Source organism: Hyposmocoma kahamanoa, unplaced genomic scaffold, assembly GCF_003589595.1.
Source record: "Hyposmocoma kahamanoa isolate Upper Pololo Valley unplaced genomic scaffold, ASM358959v1 87, whole genome shotgun sequence".
Taxonomy (NCBI): domain Eukaryota; kingdom Metazoa; phylum Arthropoda; class Insecta; order Lepidoptera; family Cosmopterigidae; genus Hyposmocoma; species Hyposmocoma kahamanoa.
Genome location: NW_020654422.1, coordinates 13,241,993 through 13,262,781, shown reverse-complemented (window position 1 = coordinate 13,262,781; position 20,789 = coordinate 13,241,993). Strand labels below are relative to the sequence as shown.

The 20,789-nt window shown below is 36.6% G+C and overlaps 1 protein-coding gene across 1 annotated transcript in view; it reads right to left on the bottom strand.

The window, feature by feature from the left end:
- Positions 1-19,442: 19,442 nt before the first annotated feature.
- LOC113235384 overlaps positions 19,443-20,789 on the bottom strand; it is a 31,527-nt gene continuing 30,180 nt past the window's right edge. The window contains exon 2 of the mRNA XM_026471063.1: positions 19,443-19,625. Within this exon, the coding sequence (XP_026326848.1) occupies positions 19,443-19,625 (183 nt within the window). The remainder of the gene's footprint in view (positions 19,626-20,789) is intronic.

Sequence of the window (20,789 nt, the reverse complement as noted above, 5' to 3'; positions counted from 1 at the left end):
GTTTATTGATAAAAAACCTTTAAAGATTTATACAAAAGAAAAAAAAAACGAAAAGAGAAAAGTTCTATATCTAAATTTTGTTTGAGTACTGTTGGGTAATTTTCCGAAAAATTTCAAATAAATTGTTAGTGGAATATTTCCGGAAAAACATAATTTCGTAGGTTTTATATTACGTTCTGTGTTATAAATGTGTTATGAAGTTTTATTTAGCGTGAATTATAAAATAAACTTGTATAGCTAAAATCCACTTATAGAAAATCGAGGTTTATAATTATTACACAATTGCGAAAAAAAACCGTTTTAATGGCTCTATCGTTTTCGTTTAGTAACTTCAACTTTTGGTAGGTGTCAATGTCAAATGTGATAAAAAAAATTAAAGGAAAAGTACTTATTTATTTGAAAAATATGTGATTTTTCCATGACCCAACACTATTTTTGAGCAATATCCAATTAACAATGCAATTTTTCAACATAATGTCATAATTATTACAATAAAATATCACTAAGTAAACAAATTAAAGTTTAAAAACCGCGTTGGGGCAAAGCCGCCGCCGATATTAATACATTTTTTGTTCTGTTAAAACGTGCGGTTAGAGCAATTTATAATCTGGGCCCAAGAGTGTCTTTGAGGGAGAAGTTTAAAGAAATTAACATTCTTATTCGAATTTAATTTTGTTAAAAAGAAGAATATTATTTTTTTAAGAAAAATAGTAATAAACAACATTAATACGAGGAATAAAAATAGACTTTTTATTATTGACAGTCGTCTTCACAGAATTACAAATTCATTGACTTTTTGACTAATGTTTTTGAGTAATGACTGTTTTGTTTAGAATTAGTTCACATAAAGTTTGTCTAATTTTGAGTTAAGTATTATAGATATCTCTTAATTGTTTCTTCCAACATTCTGATATCGGTTTTATGTAGAGAATCAAATTTTTGTTCTGGTTTCAGCAATGGTTTACTCTTGAATTTCACTTATTTTGAGTTACAACACTATTGTAATAGCAGTGCGATAATTAGACAATATCACATACACTGCTCCGATCCCAAGGTAACTAAGGCTAACTAAAAAAAATCATTTGTTTGACACTTTACAGTCCATTTTGTTACCACACTTACAAAACTAACTATTCCAATGTTGGTATAAAAATTACAGAATAAAAATAAAAAATATATAAAAAAAATAAAAACAAACAAATTATGTATACGAGACAATTTTATAACTCGCCTTTATTACACATAAAAAATTATCAACCAAATCTGAATAGAACCTTTAAACCTCTCGATGACAACTTTTCAGGAGAGCTCTCCTGTGGTCTTATATACCAAAAGGGCGAACTATATTTCATTTTGGAGGTGGTTTTTATTACTATTACAAGAAGAATAGAATGCACTACTAGTACTACTAGAATGTACTACTAGACTGTGCGATAAGTCATGCCATGGACCTATCAAATAAAATCTTCAGTGGACGGTACTTTGCATGTACCAGAAAATACACCAACAGAAAGATATGGCAAGGTATCGTGAAACTTCGTTATAACCACAACCATTCTGTCAAGAGTGCTACTAAAAGGTAGAAATTATTATATCATTACAAAATAATAGTAAATTTAAAAAAGTACTTAGATATCTATTGAAACCCCATGTCTCCCAAATGATATTTTAGTATACATCCATTTCATATTGAATCTCGGCACCACATCAACCGGAGCTTGATAGATTTTGATCTTCCACGAATTCCGACTCAATTCGTGATTTGTTTCCTCGCTGCTTTGTTTTGTCATTGTCATATTGTTCATCCTAAACCCTGAATAGTGGAACGCTTAGGACAGAAACAATTCGAGTGAATGACGAAAAATATTTTTGTCATCGTTGTTGCTTTTGTACGCTGTGAAAATGCTTGTTGAATTTTACGTAGATATACTAGAATTTTCAGTTTTCAGATATTTCTAAAAGGTTCCTAGAATGAATTGTCTTATTTTGAATACGCTGTTGATTTATATATATTTGTAGGTTTAAATTCTTGTTCCTCGGGAACATTTGTTTTAATTTGACATTTGTTTTGTTTTTTGCTTATTTTTTTTTTCAATGATGCCTTTATCCACGATTACAAGGAAAGATATAAAGAAAGAAAGAAAGAAATCAATCAATCAATCAATCAATCAATTTATTTATTTGTCAGAATAAGGTACATTGTGTTCTTAATTCTAGGTAAGTCCAGCTTATTCTACCATAGTTGGCATGCAAATAATTATATAGGTACAATTAAATTCAAATTCTAATAAATGTCAAATACAATACTAAATTAATTATAACTACAATAACAAATTAATAAAAAAATATATCAAATCACATTACAATAATAAAAATAAAATGTTTATATGTTACTCAAATGTCTAATTAAATAATTTAGGTAAAATATGTCAGTAAATTATATGTCAAAAAATTCGGCCACGGAGTAAAAGGTATTATTTAATAAGAAATATAAAAGTTTCTTTTTAAATTCATTAAAATTACTGATTAATCGAATATCCTTAGGTAGATTATTATAAATTTTAGGCGCCATGACAAATGCACTTTTACTAAATAAAGTAGTTCTATGCGATGCTATACATAATTTGTCACAATTACGTGCTCGTGCAACTTTCTTAAACATTTCTGGGTGCTTTCTGATGAAAATAGAACATTCATAAATAAATAATCCTGGTAATGTTAATAAATTAAGTTCTTTAAAGTAAGGCTTGCAGCTGTCTGTTCGCCTTAATTTGCAAATAGCTCTCACACACTTCTTTTGAGCACGGAGTACGGAATCAATTCCTGAAGCATTTCCCCAAAACATTATCCCATATCTTAAACTAGAAGCTACGTACGCATGGTAAGCTTGTAGAACTACTTCTCTCTCAACAACTTTGTTCAGCTTAAACAGAAAATACGACTGTTTGCTCAGTGTTGAACAAACCTTTTCAATTTGAGAACTCCACTTTAATTTGTTATCAACATGTAATCCCAGAAACTTCGTAACATTCGTTTCATCGATATTTTTACCGAGGAAATCAATGTTCTTTATTTTATATTGATTTCTTTGTCTAAAACTCATTAACTTGGTTTTATCAAAATTGATTTTAAGATTATTTAATTTTAGCCAATTTAATATACACGTCAAACTGTCTTTAACTTCATTCTCACTATTACAAATTACTGTGCAGTCATCTGCAAATAATACCATAGGATGCATAATTGACCTTGGAAAGTCATTGATATATATTAAAAATAATAGTGGTCCTAGAATACTGCCTTGGGGTACTCCACATTTGACATTATTAGTGTTAGAGTAATATTCAGTTTCGGTCTTGGTGTTAAAGCAAAATTTAGTTATCACAGTGGACTGTAATCTGTCAGTTAGGTATGACTTTAAAAGATTATGAACATTACCCCTTACCCCATATGCATTTAGTTTATTTAATAGTATCTTATGGTCAACATGATCGAAAGCTTTTGTTAGATCAATGTACAAGGCTAGTACAGGCAATTTGGTGTCAACTCGTTTGTAAATTTGCTGCAAAAAGTCATAGATAGCCAAGTTAATAGATTTGTTTTTTCGAAATCCTTTTTGTTCTGAACAGAATATATTATTGCCTTCAAAGTAATTGCTTAAACTATTATATATGATTTTTTCGAATATTTTGGAAAACACCGGTATCAATGCAATAGGTCTATACGAGCTGAGACAAAATTTGTCACCTTTTTTGAAAAGTGGTTTTATGATTGATAACTTCAGCTTGTCAGGAAATATCCCATCTTCTATACATTTATTAAAAATATGACTCAGCACTGTAGATATAATGTCAGCTACAAACTTTACTACCTTAGTATTAATGTTATCGTATCCAGTACTGTTCGTATTTTTCAAGTCACTTATTACTTTCATTACATCATGTGGGGCTACAGGATGCATAAACATAGATTTAGGATTGTTATAAAGACAATTGTTATTAGTTCTTTTTGAAAACAAATTTATTCAGCACAAACACATGTTACAAGTACAATATGATTTTTTGCTAAACGTGTATTGTACTGACATATCTGACTGATCTAACGTATACAGCACTTGACACTATTGCAAAATATCGAACAAGCTTTTCATACAAACTGAATAAGACACAAGTAGTGTCATAATAAACAATTACTCTTTGTGTACAAGTACAGAGTATACCGGATCATTTCAGCATATTCGATTCAATAATTCAAAGGTATTATTGAAGCTGTACGGTTTTAGATTATGACGGTGACGGTCAGGGGAAGTGAGTTCAAAGCGGGCATAGAAGGCAAAACACCTATGCTCGACTACTCGGTAATTTCAAATGCTATAGATTCTTTTATACAAGTCAGCTTAGCCTACCTCCCCGTTCTCCCCGGCGCAGTCGCTTGGCACCTATAGGAACTCGCGCGCATATCTTGTGCCGAACATTTCAAATTAATTCTGTTTTGATCAAACCTTACTTTCTTTGTATATTATTACAATGATAGGCTATTTATCTGGCAGTATTTTTAAAATATTTGTTTGAAAGTAGTTACATTTGCAGGTTTGAATTTGATTTAAAATAAAATGATCAAAAAAACAAAGCGGCTCAAATCGGTAACCTGGCCGCTATATGAATATGAAAATGTATAAATAGCAAAGTTGTTTCTTGTAGACGGTAAACTATTATAAAGGTCAAGATTGTAACTAATATATATTGTCTTACTAGTTTTAGGCTCAAGTTAAGGAAACCGCTTTGAGCTACCTTCCCCTACTTATGGTACGTAATAAAGAAATTTTAAATTCCAATTTAAAATGTACCTACTCAAGTTTTAATTATAGTACCCTTCCTTTTCTACATTCGCTTACACCGGAAGGGCACTCTTACCTGTACAAGCAAACTTGTACAGGTGTATCAGTCAGTGACCTGATCCCAGATCAGACCGTTGACACAGAATTTGTTCGGTCCTCAATAGGCTAGTGCCTTGCGTGAGCAACCCGGATGGACCTACAGCACCCTCCTTATTTTCCAAATAGGTACCGAACAGAAAAAAAGTCCTGTTGTTGCTAAATTTCTTATTTAGTATCTTAAGGAAACCTTAACACGGTCTAGAGTCAAGATTCCCTCGCACGGACGACGACTACCGAAAGCCACATACCGGCTTCACCTTTTATATTACCTAATTATTAACCAATAACAGAAAGCCAAAGCACTGTCGCGCACCTGTCCCGCCCATTTTTCTCTATGCATTCAACCTTGTACCGCCACAGACGCGTCTGCATCATTACAGACGAGATCTTTTCGTACAAGCTCGTGTGAGGTGATCGACAAACTCATGGACCGTGCGAAGCCGTAATTAGCAATTTTGTTAACTGTCTTTTTTATGATATCAAGCGATGGGATAAAGATCCGAGTGGCACTGCCACTGCACCCGTCACTAAAAGACATAAAGTTGGCAAGTCCTATGCCTATAGTTCCACTAGCACAGTTATCCTACAAAACCGGAGGGCTGTAATGCTAACATTACGGTTAGCATTACAGTAGTGCAAAAATATACTAAGTAAGGTGGCAGTAATTCCCTAGACGAACTCTTTCACAAAGAGTTCTGCAGATGCTAAAATTGTTTTATCATTCCATCCACACCGAAACTCTCAAAATGACTATGTTATTATTTCAAAATTGGGGTTGCCATTCAACTGATTTAAATTGCCTATAGGAAATGAAACTATTTTTCCGGATTTAAATCACGTATATTTGTTTTTTTTTTTCAAACAAACCCAACGTCCAAAAGGGTCCGAAATCCTTTACAAGGCCCATGATCACGACTGACTGATAGCCATGGAACTTGGTAAAGTGACGTGATGACGTTATGGCAACTGTTAGCAAAATATGTTCGGACTTGCATTCAGTGGCCGACTGGTCTTAACGTCATGGCCTCGTTCTGAATCCAGGAAATAGTGTTTTTATCGTTTTTGGTACATATAAACAAATCAAGTTAATTAAGGATATGGATCCTGTGATAACTATTAAGGGTACTTTAATTCCAAGGCAAGATTGTGTTCGCAATCTCGGTCTTCTCATGGATGAAGAGCTTAGATTCGAACAACATGTTCTCCAGAAGATAGGTCGTTGTTTTGGCGCTCTTAGGTCCCTATATAATTTGGGAAGTCGTTTAAGTCCAAAAATACGGTTACAATTATATAATGCACTGGTGTTACCTAATGTGCAGAACTGTGACGTCCTTTTTGGCCCTCGCCTGTATATTGAGACTAGTAAGGCTATTCAAAGATTGCAAAATTCTTGTATGAGCTATTGTTTTAGAACACGTAAAAGAGAACATATTTCACCGTATCTTGTCGGTAAAAAACAGCTTAATATGGCCAATTCTAGAGTACTAAAATTAGCCTGCTTTGTACAATCCTTACATAAGTTTAAGGTTATGATTTACCTCTTTGAAAAACTGGAACCGAAAAGCAGTCTTTCTTTTTTGCGAGATCGGGGTCATATTTAAAAGCTACCTGTCTATTCTTTGGTCGGAACTTCGGGTTGTTTTAAATACGCCGCTTCCTAGGTGTGGAATGGTTTTCACCCGCCTGTGCGAGACTGTCATATTTTGTCATTACGTACTTTCCGTAAGAAATGTTTTAATTGGTTATTGTCCAGGCAAACCTTGCAGTTAGGCATTGTAGTGTAGTTGTGTGTGTATAGTGCTCTCAATGTAATAGTAATTAAAAAATCTATAAAACGATTCATGTGTGTGGTAAATATGTAATAATCGGCTTGAAATTTTAGAACTAGAATGATGATTTGTGTTAGTTCTTCTTCTTTTTATGAAACACTCCGTCATTGTGCTGAGCTACAGACCTTTTTGTCTCACACCACTATTGTTACTAAACACTGTGTAGAACTTTATATTTATATTTTTACTTATTGATGTGTGGGGATAAATAAACGATTTTATTATTATTATTATATCTATTTTAGACTATTTATTATTATTAAAGGGCCCGAAAAGTTGGTTTGTTTGAAAAAACATATATACGCGATTTAAATCCGGAAAAATAGTTCCATTTCCTATACCTATAATTTAATATTTTTACATTTTTAAACACTATGCTGTTTGAAAAATCTAATAAATAAAATATAAATACTCAAACACTGATGTGAAGTATTGATTTTTCTAAACCTTTGACCTATTTTTAAATAGGGTGCAAACATAATGTAAAAAGAAGATATTTTGTTTAATACATAGTTTCGACTCTGGCTGCATTGTAAAAAACAATATAACTCTTTGTTAGTTTCCCACGTTCTTTATTTTTTAATATAAAAAGTTATTTGACTAGGTAGCAAAGCCGGAGATTAAAACTCTCGTCTGGCATGCTCCATTAAGATTCCTCTTGTATAGAAAATTAAACTGCAACATTAAATTTTTAATGAAGCCCCGTTGTAACGTTTATGGCGGCTAGTGATTAAACTTGTCTTTAGTTTTCAGCTAGATTATTTTCATTTTAACCAGAAAATAGTTTACCCCAGATTTTTGATTTTTATTAACGATAGTCATTTAAAAAAAAATAAAGCCATTATTTTGTGTACACACACAACTGAAGAAGGAAAAAAACAAAAAGATAATAATGAGAAACACAAAAGGACAACCAAAATTAAAACAACAAAATATAACAAAAAAAATTGCAAAAAAAATTACAAAAGAACGCGAATGGAAAACGCAGTACGTTCTCAGCAATAATTTTCAGTTAGAACCATCATCACTAATACGTCTCTTAGCTTCATGTATTTATCCTGCCGTAACAAGTAGCAGTAGAGCATGCATAATAAATGTAGGCCATATAAATATTTCTCCCGGCCTAGGAATCGAACTCGAGAAATTCGGCAAAGGAGGTTGCCATGAAGAGATTGCTCTCCTCCATTAAGGTTTTCTGTTACACTTGTCTCTTTCTTTCTTTCTTTCTGTCTTTCGTTGTGTTGTATTATAATATTAAAAACACAAATCTACAATATTTTTTACGGCGATTTTTAATATCAGATCAATTAGGACAACATAATCTATATAAGCATAACATCAATTGGGATAACAATTAGATAACCTAAGAGCTCGATCAGATCAATTGCCAAGTGGAGTAGGGAATACAAAATGCAAAGTTGCAATCAGTCAATTTCGCTTCATTTTGCTATAAACAGACTCGTGTAAACTGGTCACGGCTCGCTGTCGACTTTTGAATAAGAATATTTCTTTCGTCGCCTCTCCGATGCACATTTGTGGTTTAAGTGTTAAGTTCAAACACGTATTTTGACGTCAATAGTAATAATGAATAAATTCTTGTTTCTCACCATAAAAGTACTAATTATTATTAAAACATGATAATACAATATCGTGGGAGACTGATGCCTAAACTAGGTTCAAGGCTTGTATTTCAGGACACCGAGTTTCGACCACTAGGGAATACATTTCTATGGGTAATATAATAGAAATAACTATGTATGTACTGTTTACACAATGCAGCAATTTTAGTAGTAGTATTGGTCCTTGTGAATGAGTTCGCCCAGGGAAGTAAAGCTCCAGCAGGAAGGGAAGCTCGGCGGGCGCCGCCACGGAGTTCTCATATCACTATCGGTGAGACTCGCATCGAAGTCGAGCCCACGATGAAGTATCTTGGTCTCGTCCTCGACTCTCGATGGAACTTCCGCGAACACTTTACTCGCATGATCCCTTGTTTAATGGGAACGGCTGCTGCTTTAAAGCGGTTGATGCCCAACCTCGGAGGGCCCAACCTCGGAGGGCCCAAAGCGGGCAGCCGTCGCCTGTACATGGGAGTGGTGCGCTCGATGGCTCTATATGGGGCTCCCGTATGGTCTAACGCCCTTACAGAGAAAAACATCGCACTCCTGAGGTGATCTCAGAGGGTGATGGCGGTCGGGGCTATCAGAGGATATCGCACCATATCCTATGAGGCGGCGTGCTTGTTAGCGGGGTCTCCTCCCTGGGATCTGGAGGCGGAGGTCTATGCAGCTATGTATCAATGGCGCATTGACCTCCGTCTCCGTGGCGAGGATCCCACGCTGCAGGAAGTGCAGTCGTGGAAGTTTCATGCGCGTCAGTCCCTGCTTAGAAAGTGGAGGGGGCAACTGGCCCAACCCAGAGCCGGGAGCTGGACGGTGGAGGCTATCCGTCCGGTTTTTGAGAACTGGATGGACAGGGCGCATGGGTCCTTGACTTTCCGGCTGGTGCAGGTGCTTTCCGGGCATGGTTGCTTCGGAAAGTACCTGTGTCATATAGCCCTGAGGGAATCGACAACCGAATGTCACCATTGTGGCTGCTGTGAAGACACGGCACAGCACACGTTGCAGGTGTGCCCAGTCTGGGCCAATGAGCGCCGTGAACTTGTTGCCGCAGTGGTGCACGACCTGTCACTCCCTGCAATGATCAAATCAATGCTGGAAAGTGACAGGTCGTGGAGGAAGGTAGTATCCTTCTGCGAACACGTAATGTCGCAGAAGGAAGCTGCGGAGCGGGAGAGGGAGGCTACCACCCTTCTTCCAATCCGCCGCAGGAGGGCAGGGCGTCGGAGGAAGCACTACCATGCCCTCCTTCATCCCCCATAACAGGGGTTTTGGCGGTGGACGCGGGGGCGTCCGCCGCCCGTAATGTATAGATCCCGAGGTGGCGCGCGCGGTATTCCTGCGTGCCCCTGTAAGTGTTGAATGGGGTGGTGTTTCTCCAGCTCCACCTCAACGGGAAGGGGCCCGAGGGCCAGCGCCGTCGGGACCGCGGAAGAGTGCGAAAGTGTTCCCGTAGTTCCGGCAAAAAGGTGCAGGGACGGAACACCGTGGGGTTTTAGTCGGTAGGAGTCCGACATGATCTCTCTGTTGCCCCCGCAGCAGAGAGATACCCATGAGGATTTCTCCACGTAAAAAAAAAAGGGAAGTACTAAACCTTACCACAAATGCCGCCAAGCACTAATTTGAGTATTACTGCGTGCCGGTTTTGTAGGGTAAAGGGACTTGGGACTTGTCAACTTACATCTCATGGTGACGGGCGCAGCGGGAGTGCATCGGTCTTCGCGATTCAAAGCTCTGAATAGCACTGCAACTGATTATGTAGGCATGTGCACGTCTTGTTCGTTCCATCGCTGATATCATAAGGAAACGCAAGAGTGAGTGATATATAATTTTTAAGTTTAATTAATTTAAGTTTAAAAATATAGAATTCATACAGAACAAATCTAAAAATCTAGGGTTTGTTTTTTGTTTATGTGTTTGTGTGTGTGTGAGTGTGTATTGTATATAGAGGTACACATAGATATGGTGACAGTGCTTTCCTGAATGATACGTCTTTCGATTTCACGGTCTTTCCTAAAAAGTTCAGTTCTAAACATTTAAAACTTATTTGCTACGATTGTTGGGGTTAACACCCTATGTATATGCAAGAATGATCAACTATCAAATAAGACAATAAATGTACCGATGGACATGACAATATGAGCGTTTTATTAAATTATCTTACTAGACATTGTAAAACTACTAGTAAGCAGCCGTTCTATGTTGCATTGCTGTAATGAACGCATTTAATAACACATATTGAATGAGCGTGCTCACACTCGAATATTATTATATTATTGCTACGCAATTGGTTTGTTGTGTTTACACAGAGTCGAGAGTCGCCTTCGGTAGACTACTTCACCTTGCCTATGAAGGCGTTTACACCGAGTCGATTGTCGCGTATTCGGCGACCGACCGACACAGGGAAGGCACGTCGACGTGCTGTTTACAAAGAATCGACTTCCCTCTTCGCCGAAATTACCAAATCATCATCATCCACGCGCCAGACGGTGATTAATATCTTAGTCGATGTCGGTAGCGGACTACAGTCGTCAAACAACTCAAAAATTACACCGGGTAGGTTGCCGTTTCGGTGGGCTTGCGAAAGTGACCTGTCGAGCTAGTGTAAATGCGCCATAACTGTTAGTCTGCTATTTTCTTAGTTCATTACAACGCTTCCTCGCGCAACTTGCATCACAATATTAGCATAACGTGGCCAGGTGTGGGCGAATAACTGAGTCGTCGCAATGCGGTACGGGATCTTATATTCATATTATTGTGGTGTCGGCGAAGCTGCCCGCTCTGATATGCAGAAATCAAAAATTCACTGCCATGATGTCTTGCTTTAGAACGACGTGATTCTGAATACTCGTCGCCGAAACACACAGACAGTGTTAAAAGTTTGAATATTTACATTAAAAGTTATAATATTACTTAATCAAAAATTTACAAGAACGTTGGTTAAAGTTTGTATTGTAAAGCCGGACGCGTTTTAATATTTACTAAATCGCTAAGTTATTTTAAATCTATTATAGCAGTAGAGCTCCTTGTGAAAGAGTTCATCCAGGGAAGTACTGTTACCGGTAAGGTTCTTAATTTAGCGTTTTTAACATATACACATGAAATTGTTTACTAGTTCGGATGACTATCACAGATCTAAACACTGTACTTGAATGTAACTCGTACAGTAATAAAACGCTTAATTAAGAAATCATGTCGACTTCTTAGGTTTTCGCGATTCTTATACATAGGAAATGAAATTATGTTTCCGGATTTCAATCGCGTATATTTGTTTTTTCAAAGTAACCGACGTTCCATGACGTAGAGCTCCTTGTGAAAGGGTTCGTTCAGGGAAGTACTGCCACCGTACCGATTTCCGCCGCCAAGCACTAATGTCAGCATTACTGTGTTCCGGTTTTGAAGGGAAAGGGTGCTGGTGATATTACAGGCACATTGGACTGTCAACTTATGTTTCAGGGTCACGGGCGCAGTGGCTGTGCTTCTCAGATCTTTGCGATTTAAAGCTCTGAGTGGCATTGTAAAAGCTTTGCGTTTCGCTTACCACCAGGCAACTGTTATGGACAGACGTGTAGCTTACCTTCAGGCGCACAACTTGTTCGTCCCGTTACTTGATATTATAAATAAAAAAGCTTCCGGGAATATAGAGTATTGAGTTTTAGGACCTACATCCTGATGATTCTATTTAATAATGGTTCCGTCGTAACTACTTATGCAAAATGTATCTTTTGTGTGATAACTGCCAGTGACAATCATATAAGTGTCTATTACATATTTAATTCCCTCTACGATTGTTCACGCTTGTCCACGCTTACGATAGTAATACGAAATAAACGAGCAGACAACAAACTCGCACCCATATGTACAAAATACTCTACCAAGACCTAAAATCTAAAAAGCTCACATATCAACATGGGCCGTCACTTCGGCTATAAAATATTCCACCACGTAGAAAGATGAAGGAACAGTTTTCAGAGCGCGCTAGGAGGTCATATTTTATTCCTCCTAGCGGCACTTGTTAGCCAAGTTGACGTTTACTGGATGCCATTGATGTGACAATTTTTCGTGCAGTTTGTGGACACAAAATAAGTAATACACTGAAAATGTCATCGTTTTTAATATTGTGTCAATGCAATCATGTATTTTACGCTTGCCAGTACCCTCTTCATATTATGCCATCATATGCCACTCTCCCTGTATACAAATAAATCATTTGTTATGTTTTGCGTGTTCTACTCGAATAAATTGCTTTACAGTCATTTATTTCACTTTAGTAAAAACTGGTAAAAGGAATTTTTAGTTCACGATTTTGTCTCTGCATGACATTGGAAAAAAAAGTGAAACTGTTATTAATATTGTTAACACTTGTAGTGTTGAAAAGTTCCTTCGATACGGCCGGTTTTGGACCAGCGACCTAGTCATACCGGAGCTATCGCTCTCCCAAATGAGCTACGGTACGAGTCAGTAGACCTTACGAATTTCTCTACACTAATAATTTATATTTTTATTAATAAATTATAACAAACAAGTTAGTGATTTCACAAAAATAATTCAATATGATAGGGTGGTGGCACCAGTGACCGACAAGCACCACTGTTCAACGTCTTTCTTAAATTAATTTCTAATAAGATTTAGTGCTAAATTTTCTATCATAGTAACACGTAAATCATTGGTAAGTATCAGTTAATGCCCAACCCGCATTGGGCTAGCGTGGAGGACTATGGCCTTAACCCTCTTCTGAAAGGAGACCCGTGCCCAGCAGTGGGACATATAAATGGGTTGATGATGATGATCAGTCAATGGGTGAGTGTCGACTGCTGGTTAGAGTAATTAGTGGATTTTTGATCATGATATTCAACAACTAAACTAATATTCAAACTACTATATACCTATTACTGGTATTATTTTAAATATAATTCAGAACAAACTGTATTGAAATGTCTACGCATAATGATTCCGTCGAAACATTTACGGGATATTCATATTTCAGTACGAGAGTATGTCGAATGCCATTTTGACGATTGCATACAGATTATGTATGAGAAGCGTTATTGTTGATGAGTACAATATTGTAAGAGGTTACAGTTTGTGGTGTACAGGTATTGTTAGGAATCCTTTGAGGGTTCAAATGAAACTCAATGCACCTAAAGAAGAAAGTTTAGATCAGATTGTGGAATATAGTCTTTATCATTACAGTAGGATACATCATGAAATAAAACTAAACTTGAAAAGTTTATTATTTACCTCTTTCGTAATTTTGAGTAAATAAATAAATTACAACTTTATTAGACCTAAATTAAAATTTGCTTAGAGTCTAGCTAGGTCTGAGAAATAAATAAACTTGATGTTTGTATTACTTACCACATGTGCTATTGAATACCTAATTGCCATTTTGTGCTATTGAACAAGAATCAAAATCAAGAGCCGTACAAAGTTTACGGTTTCAGCTTTCCGACTCAATTTCCTAAGTAGTTCCATTTCCCTAACGAACCAATAGATTTAGTATAAACTTTTTTGGCACAAGATCTTGTTCAGTATTGCTATACTAGATAAATCCGCATTTCCTTTAACTTGTTAAAATTAAAAACTATTTTGGCGAGTACCGTTGATTGTGTAGAATTGTTTGGAAGATTCGTTTGTATTTGCGCCAAGTGCAACAATGGAGTTAAAAGAAAGAAAACAATACGTTGATGGTTTAATTTAGAATGCTTTCATTCGTACCGACGTAATTTTCGGTAATATAAATCATTTGAAGTAAGTCTTTCTGCATTAAACTTAAGACATGCTACAAAAAAGCCAAAACTCTCGAAATACCAGAAAACCTTAGTAAAAAAGTCACTAGTGAGAAGCCGGAGAATATGCGATTTATAAATCTTTATATTTTTGTCTCAAACATTACGCTCAGCAATTTCAAAAGTGCTCACTTGAGCGTGAAGACTTTGCCAATCTCAGATTTAATTAACCTTTCCAATCCACCAAACTGTCGAAAATTAGTTTAAACTCCAATTCGGTAATTGTTTTTCTTCTCTTACATTTCAAAAGATCCAAAACTTTATTTAACTCTTTTCTTTCGATTCTAAAGTTTGTTAGTAGCGAATGCCATTTTCAGGAAATTAATGGCGAATTTTTCCAGCTTTTAGCTTCCATTTTTCAAACGTGGAGATTTCATTATTTGATTTTAGGGTACATGTCCTTTTAGAGCATTAAATTTTAAAGAAATTTTGTTCATTGAATCATAGCTCACAATTATTCAGAAGATTTTGATTTATTTACCATTTTGATTTATTTTCAGTTTGTACCGTCTTACTAACAATCCTAGGGCAGCGTAGGTATAGCAAAACAAACTGGCATTACTGAATATAAAAGCGAAAACCACAATAACATTTTGTAAACTTACCAAAATAATCGCGTGTGGGAAAAATCTCGACGATGCGAAAGTTCGCAGCTCTTTGAATGAAATTTTGAATGAAAACACCTCCTTACACAAAAATCCGTTTATTGAATCGACATAAAACGAAGAAACGTTTCTGCTTGGTTCTGTTAGAATCAGTGTTACCACCTTGATAAAATTTCTGTATATCAGATTAACAAAGAAATTAAGGATACAATCTTATTTTTCAAATAGACCCTCGTTTCTTAAATAGCCCCATTTTACGGTATGTACCTTGTGTGACAAAATGAGTTTTCTGATACGTATTATATTTGCTGTTGACATTATAATGCCTTTCAATTTATGACCCATTGTTTTTTTAGACCGAAATTCAAACAAAATATCTGTTATTTCTACAGTCGAAAGGAAAAGGACAATAAAAGCTATAATATGGTTCTATCTGTCTTTACGTATCCGTGGAGTCAATGTATCTGGACTTAATGATGTGGAAACAAAATTTATCGATTGCCGGTTAGGCTTGGTTTTGCGATTTATTTGTTTGCTTTAGACAAGTCTTGAGATGGTTTTGTAGAAAAGGTACGAGCTCTTTTATGATAAGTGGGAGGCATACGTTTATGGCATTGGATATAGAAAAAGCCATTGCGTAGCCCTGGAATACACACAATAGCTACAAGGAAGCTATATAAAGCTTATTCACAGAGAATTCAGTAAGCAGTTTAGCATCTCCTGCTGCTGTGTACTTTCCTTGACCTATTTTTGCAACTAAACAGTAATATGAGCATTACTACTTTCCGGCTGTGAAGGGTAAGGGTGCTGATAAAATTAAAGGCACGTGAGACTTGTGTACTTGTATCACAGTATGAGAGGCGCAGTGGGTGTGCCCGCTCAGGTCTTCGCGATTCAAAGCTCTGCAACTGTTATGTAGGCATGTCGATTACCACCAGGTGCACGACGTGTTCGTCTAATCGCTTCATATCTATGGATAGATTAAAATAATTTTTAACTTTAGTTAATTTAAGTTTAAAAATATAGAATTTATATAGAAAAGTCTAAAAACCGCAAGGTAAGTAAGTACAAAGGCAAGTGTATAGTTTGGTATCACAACAATGGCGTCATCAAATATCATCGCGACTCTTGAACGCTAAACAATTGATTTCTCAAATGTCTCTATTTGCATTAGAATGGACAAAGGGTTTGTCAGTTTTATATCTTAGGGTGGTGGGAGCAGTGGCAGTGTCCCTCAGATTTTTATAAGCGATTTGAAAGTCTGAGTGGCAAGTGCTCATGATATGCGTATCGCTTACCACCACATATACGACTTATTCGTCCCAATACTTGACCATAAAAAGAAAAAAATATTTTAGGAAATTCACTTACGAAATTCGGAGCCTACAACTAATTGCAACTAAATCACTGAGAGTTCATATAATGTGTAATTGTATATTTAATAAAATGTTTACACTAAAATGGCTTACAGTAAACAAATCGTTGGAAGTTACGTTAAGGCAAACGGGTAATGTTTGGGATTGGTTCACCACATCCTTGAAACTATTAGACTTGGGAGTAAGCATTTGCTTTTGCTGATTTTGATGCTGACGGACGGTTTTGTTGTTTCTTGTAAGCTCGCATTTACGCGCAATTTAAAGGCTTCCTTTGTTGGTTGCGAAAAGAAACAAATATTCTTTTTTATTTTACCAAGTGACAGGATGAACAAGTTATGCGGTTAATAGTAAGCGACAAGCCTGCGGTTAGCAGTACCACTCAGATCTTTAAATCAGATCTAAGGAGCACTGTTACTGCGTCCGTCACCCTGAGTATAAGTTGACAAGTCTTATGTGCCTGGTATATCACCAGCACCATTACCCTTTCAAACCGGAATGCTGTAATGCTCACATCGCTGCTTGACAGTAGAAATAAGTAAGGTGGCAGTACTTCCCTGAACAAACTCTTTCACATGGAGCTCTACTGCTACTGTATATTTTTTCAGTACTGTGTATTTTGAACATTGATTCTCATGTCAATATATGATAATTACAGCTTCTACATGTCAAGTAAAACCCCTTACCTGGATGCTACTTAGTCATCACGATGTCATATTTTTTTAGATCCCAAAGCTCAATTTACATTGCAGTGGAACAAAATAGGAGCGGATTTTTATGACGAAATGTAGTTTGTGCATTACATAAGTGGTATAATGAAATTTATGTCATTTGTGTAACGTTCAAACTAAATACGATCCAGGAGTTCTCGAGACTGCGCGAGAATCCCCCGGAAGAAACGCGTAGCTTGCATCTATTTTGTATGTTACCAATAGGTACAAAATTGACTATGGTTACTTTAATAACCAAACCTAATTATTCCTTCTGCACTCCTTTGGTAACTACCGTTGAGTCGATGTTATGAAACCTATACTTCGTTGTAATTTTTTTCTGCTTTTGTTTTAGAGTAGACATATTATTGTTAACGGTCTACTAATGGCACTTATAGGTAAGGAAATACGCATGCTTACTTGGCAGTATAAATGATGAATGGTATAATATGAATGTTTAGTCCATAAAGACAATTTTGACTCTATAGTGGTATCCTTTGGGGTTAATGGATATCGATTTACCATCATCCGCGCCGGATGGCCGCTGACCCGCGGGCAGCTCCCATTGCTATCTAGATTAGTGGCAGCTTTTTATTTTACCACAACGGCACACAGCTTTTAGAGAAATCTAATTATGAACATTTACACGAATTTAAGGTAAGTCTTAACTTAGGCTCACAAAGTATCTCGGGCTAGTTTGCATATCTTTGAAATAGTCTTTAAGTTACTCTGAATCTATAATTAGTCTTTACATTAATTTATTTACTCGGAAGCAATTTTGTGAAACTAAATAAAATTCTAATTATAATTGACAAAACTGATTAGTGTTTGTTATCAAAGATTTAAAACTCACTAGGCGCACTATGCGTTATTTGTAAATAGGGTTAGGTGATTTTATAACAAAATTACATTTAACGTTTTATCTTTTGCGTTTGAACTGTATTCTGCAACATCTGCAATTTAAACGTGATATTTGTCTAAAAAAGTGAGACGTTTTAATGAATTTTAACACCTGAAGTTGCGTAGAAATATACGATGTTTCTCCAAGAACTTATTTGTTTTGCACTCGAATACCTCTTCATGGTACTTTACTCGGATACCTTCTAAGTATTTTACAATGTTTAGAGATCTAAAGGCAAGATTTATTGTCGGAGGGAATGTTTCTAGGAACTGTAAATAACGTAAAGTGAATTGTTCATAGTTTACTTCATTCGTAGTATCATGTAGGTTTATCATGTATCATCCAGGTAGGTTTTGGTCTGTGTTATTTTTCTTTTTATTTGAACCTAGTGGGAAATGATCAAGCATTAAATTGTTTTATCGCAAGGTAAATTTTCCTTGTAGAGTGAAAGAGTTCGTCCAGGGTAGTAGTGCTACATACTAAACATAATCAGCTAGTTGAACAGTTTGGTATGGGCTCCTTAGGGAAACGTATCCAGTATCATTAACTGCCTCTGTTTTAACTGCCTCCGTGGCCGAACGGTTACCATGCCGGACTGCCACGCAGAGGTCCCAGGTTCGATTCCCGGGCCGGGAGAAATATTTGTATGGCCTACATTTATTTCTCTCGTGAGTTTGGGTGTAATTTGTGGTTGTCTATGTGTGTTTCCATGGCACCCGCGACACAGGGTTTCCCTAGTGCGGGGCTATGTTGAGTGTTAGCGTTATTATTATTATTATTATTATTTATTATTATCATTGCTAGTTATGACATTTCAGATCTAATTTTTTAACAACTTCTTTAGACCATTCCAGATTCTGACAAAAACGAGGCTCTTTTTCTATTCAGCTTGACTCAGTGCAATAGACTTGCTAAGTAAATTTCACAGTAAATTTTACAGTATTAATTCTATCAGAAGATAATAAACTAAAAGGAAAATTCTCAAAAGAATAAAGGTAATCTATATATCACGTTCTACTAGTATAGCTAACGTGGCTTTCGTTCCGGATGACGCGACAGGTGCATATTACGCTTTCGTGGTGTTCAATCGTTCGAATGAAATGCCGCTGGCCGGTTTGCAAAATAAACCTAGTGCCATGTGTTTAATTAAGAACGGGAAAACGATATCTCTTTTTCTCTTAGGGCTTGCATTGTAGGTACTAGATGAGGACGTCCCGAGTTCCAATCGCGGTAGGACCGATTTTGAAAATGAACTTTTGTGATTCGTTTTTGATCTGGATATTCTTAGATTAAAGATTAGAGGGAATTCACCAGTTTAAGACCAAATAATTGGCGTAGACGTTTGGCAGGTTATTATTATAAATTCTGCTACCAATAATGACCGTTTTAGAAAATGTATATTGTTCCCAAATTACCTAAAAACTTCCTCCGCGACCGAACGGTTACCATGCCGGACTGCCAGAGCTCCCAGGTTCGATTCCCGGGCTGGGAGAAATATTTGTATGCCCTACATTTATTTTTGTTGCCGTTGCCGTTGTTGTTGTTGTTGATACTGACAGGCAATTGACGAGAATTGACGCTTTTGAAATGTGATGTTGGCACCGCCAATTAAGGATTCTCTGGACTGCGCATCGTACGAACGTATCCGTGCTTGAGGAATTGCAGTAGCAAAACCACATACGCTCATCTTCCGTCTGTTTGCTCCGCATTCCGCAGTTCTTTGGTCACATTGCACGCAGAAGCGCTGATAGTCTCGAGAGCGTGATTGTTACGGGCAGGAATGAAGGCAAACGACATACAGGTCGATGTTCGAAACGATGGTGTGACTAGGTGTCTGAAAGTTTGGCAGTGAGCGTCGCATTCCACCTGGCCAAAGATAGAGTGCAGTGGAGAGGATTGATTTACGGTATACTTGCTCAAAGTCACGATCCTCAGCAGTGAGGGACCGACGGAGGAGGAAAGACTTGTTAACTTATGTCTCAGAGTGACGGGCGCAGTGACAATACCCCGCAAATCTTTGCAATATAAACTTCTTAGTGGCAATGCAACTGCTATGCATATATGTATGTGTGATGAATAAAGTCCTATTATTTATTTATTTATGTTGGAAGTCAAAAGATTGATATTTTTAATCGACTTAAAAAAAAGAAGGAGGTTCTGAATTGGGCTGTATGTTTTTTGTATGGATGTTACGCGATAACTCCGGTATTTGTGAACCGATTTTCATGATTCTTTGTTTGTTGGAAAGAGGGTACCTCGATAGTGGTCCCATTTAATTTTCAAGAAAATCATCCACTTCTAAGGGTGGCTGTGCACGCATGAAGTTTCATTTTTATAAATAGCGCCTAAATTTTATTACAAGGAGCAATTATTTTAATGGTTGATTTTGCTATTCTCCAATTCAAGGCGTCTTTCTCTCTCGATATACTTTGAGTAGTGAGAACCGATTTTTATTATGTCCTGTGTCAAGTCCCGTATAGTGGCGAACTAGGGCATGAATTCGGGTTTGCGCACTTTCCGGTAAACGATTTCAATAAAACTTGGTAATTATATGTACTTCCACGTACTTTTGAGGTCAGTTTTTTTAATACTCTATACTGAGGTTAGGTTATTGTATATATGTTACCCGATAATTTTGTGAACTGATTTTGATGATTCTTTTTTTGTTGGAAAGAGGATACCTCATTTACATGTAAAGAAAATAATCCACCTCTAATGGCAAACTATTGGATGAATCCGGTTTCGCGCTCTTTGTGATAACCGATTCCAATATAACTTGGAAAATAGATAATTCCAATTTTGAGATTGTTTTTTTTAGTACTCCGTACTGATATTGTCAGCAGCAGGTATGTATGAGGTAGATGAACAACCTTATTACGTGTACACCATGCTTCAATATACATAAAGTAATTTTCGAAAGAGTGTGTTTTATGTACCTTACCATACTTGAGCCCAAACGGCTTCCAGCCGCACACGGTCAGTTATTTCTTAAGCGCTGTGCAAACAGATCCCCTCTTACCTCGGATCCCT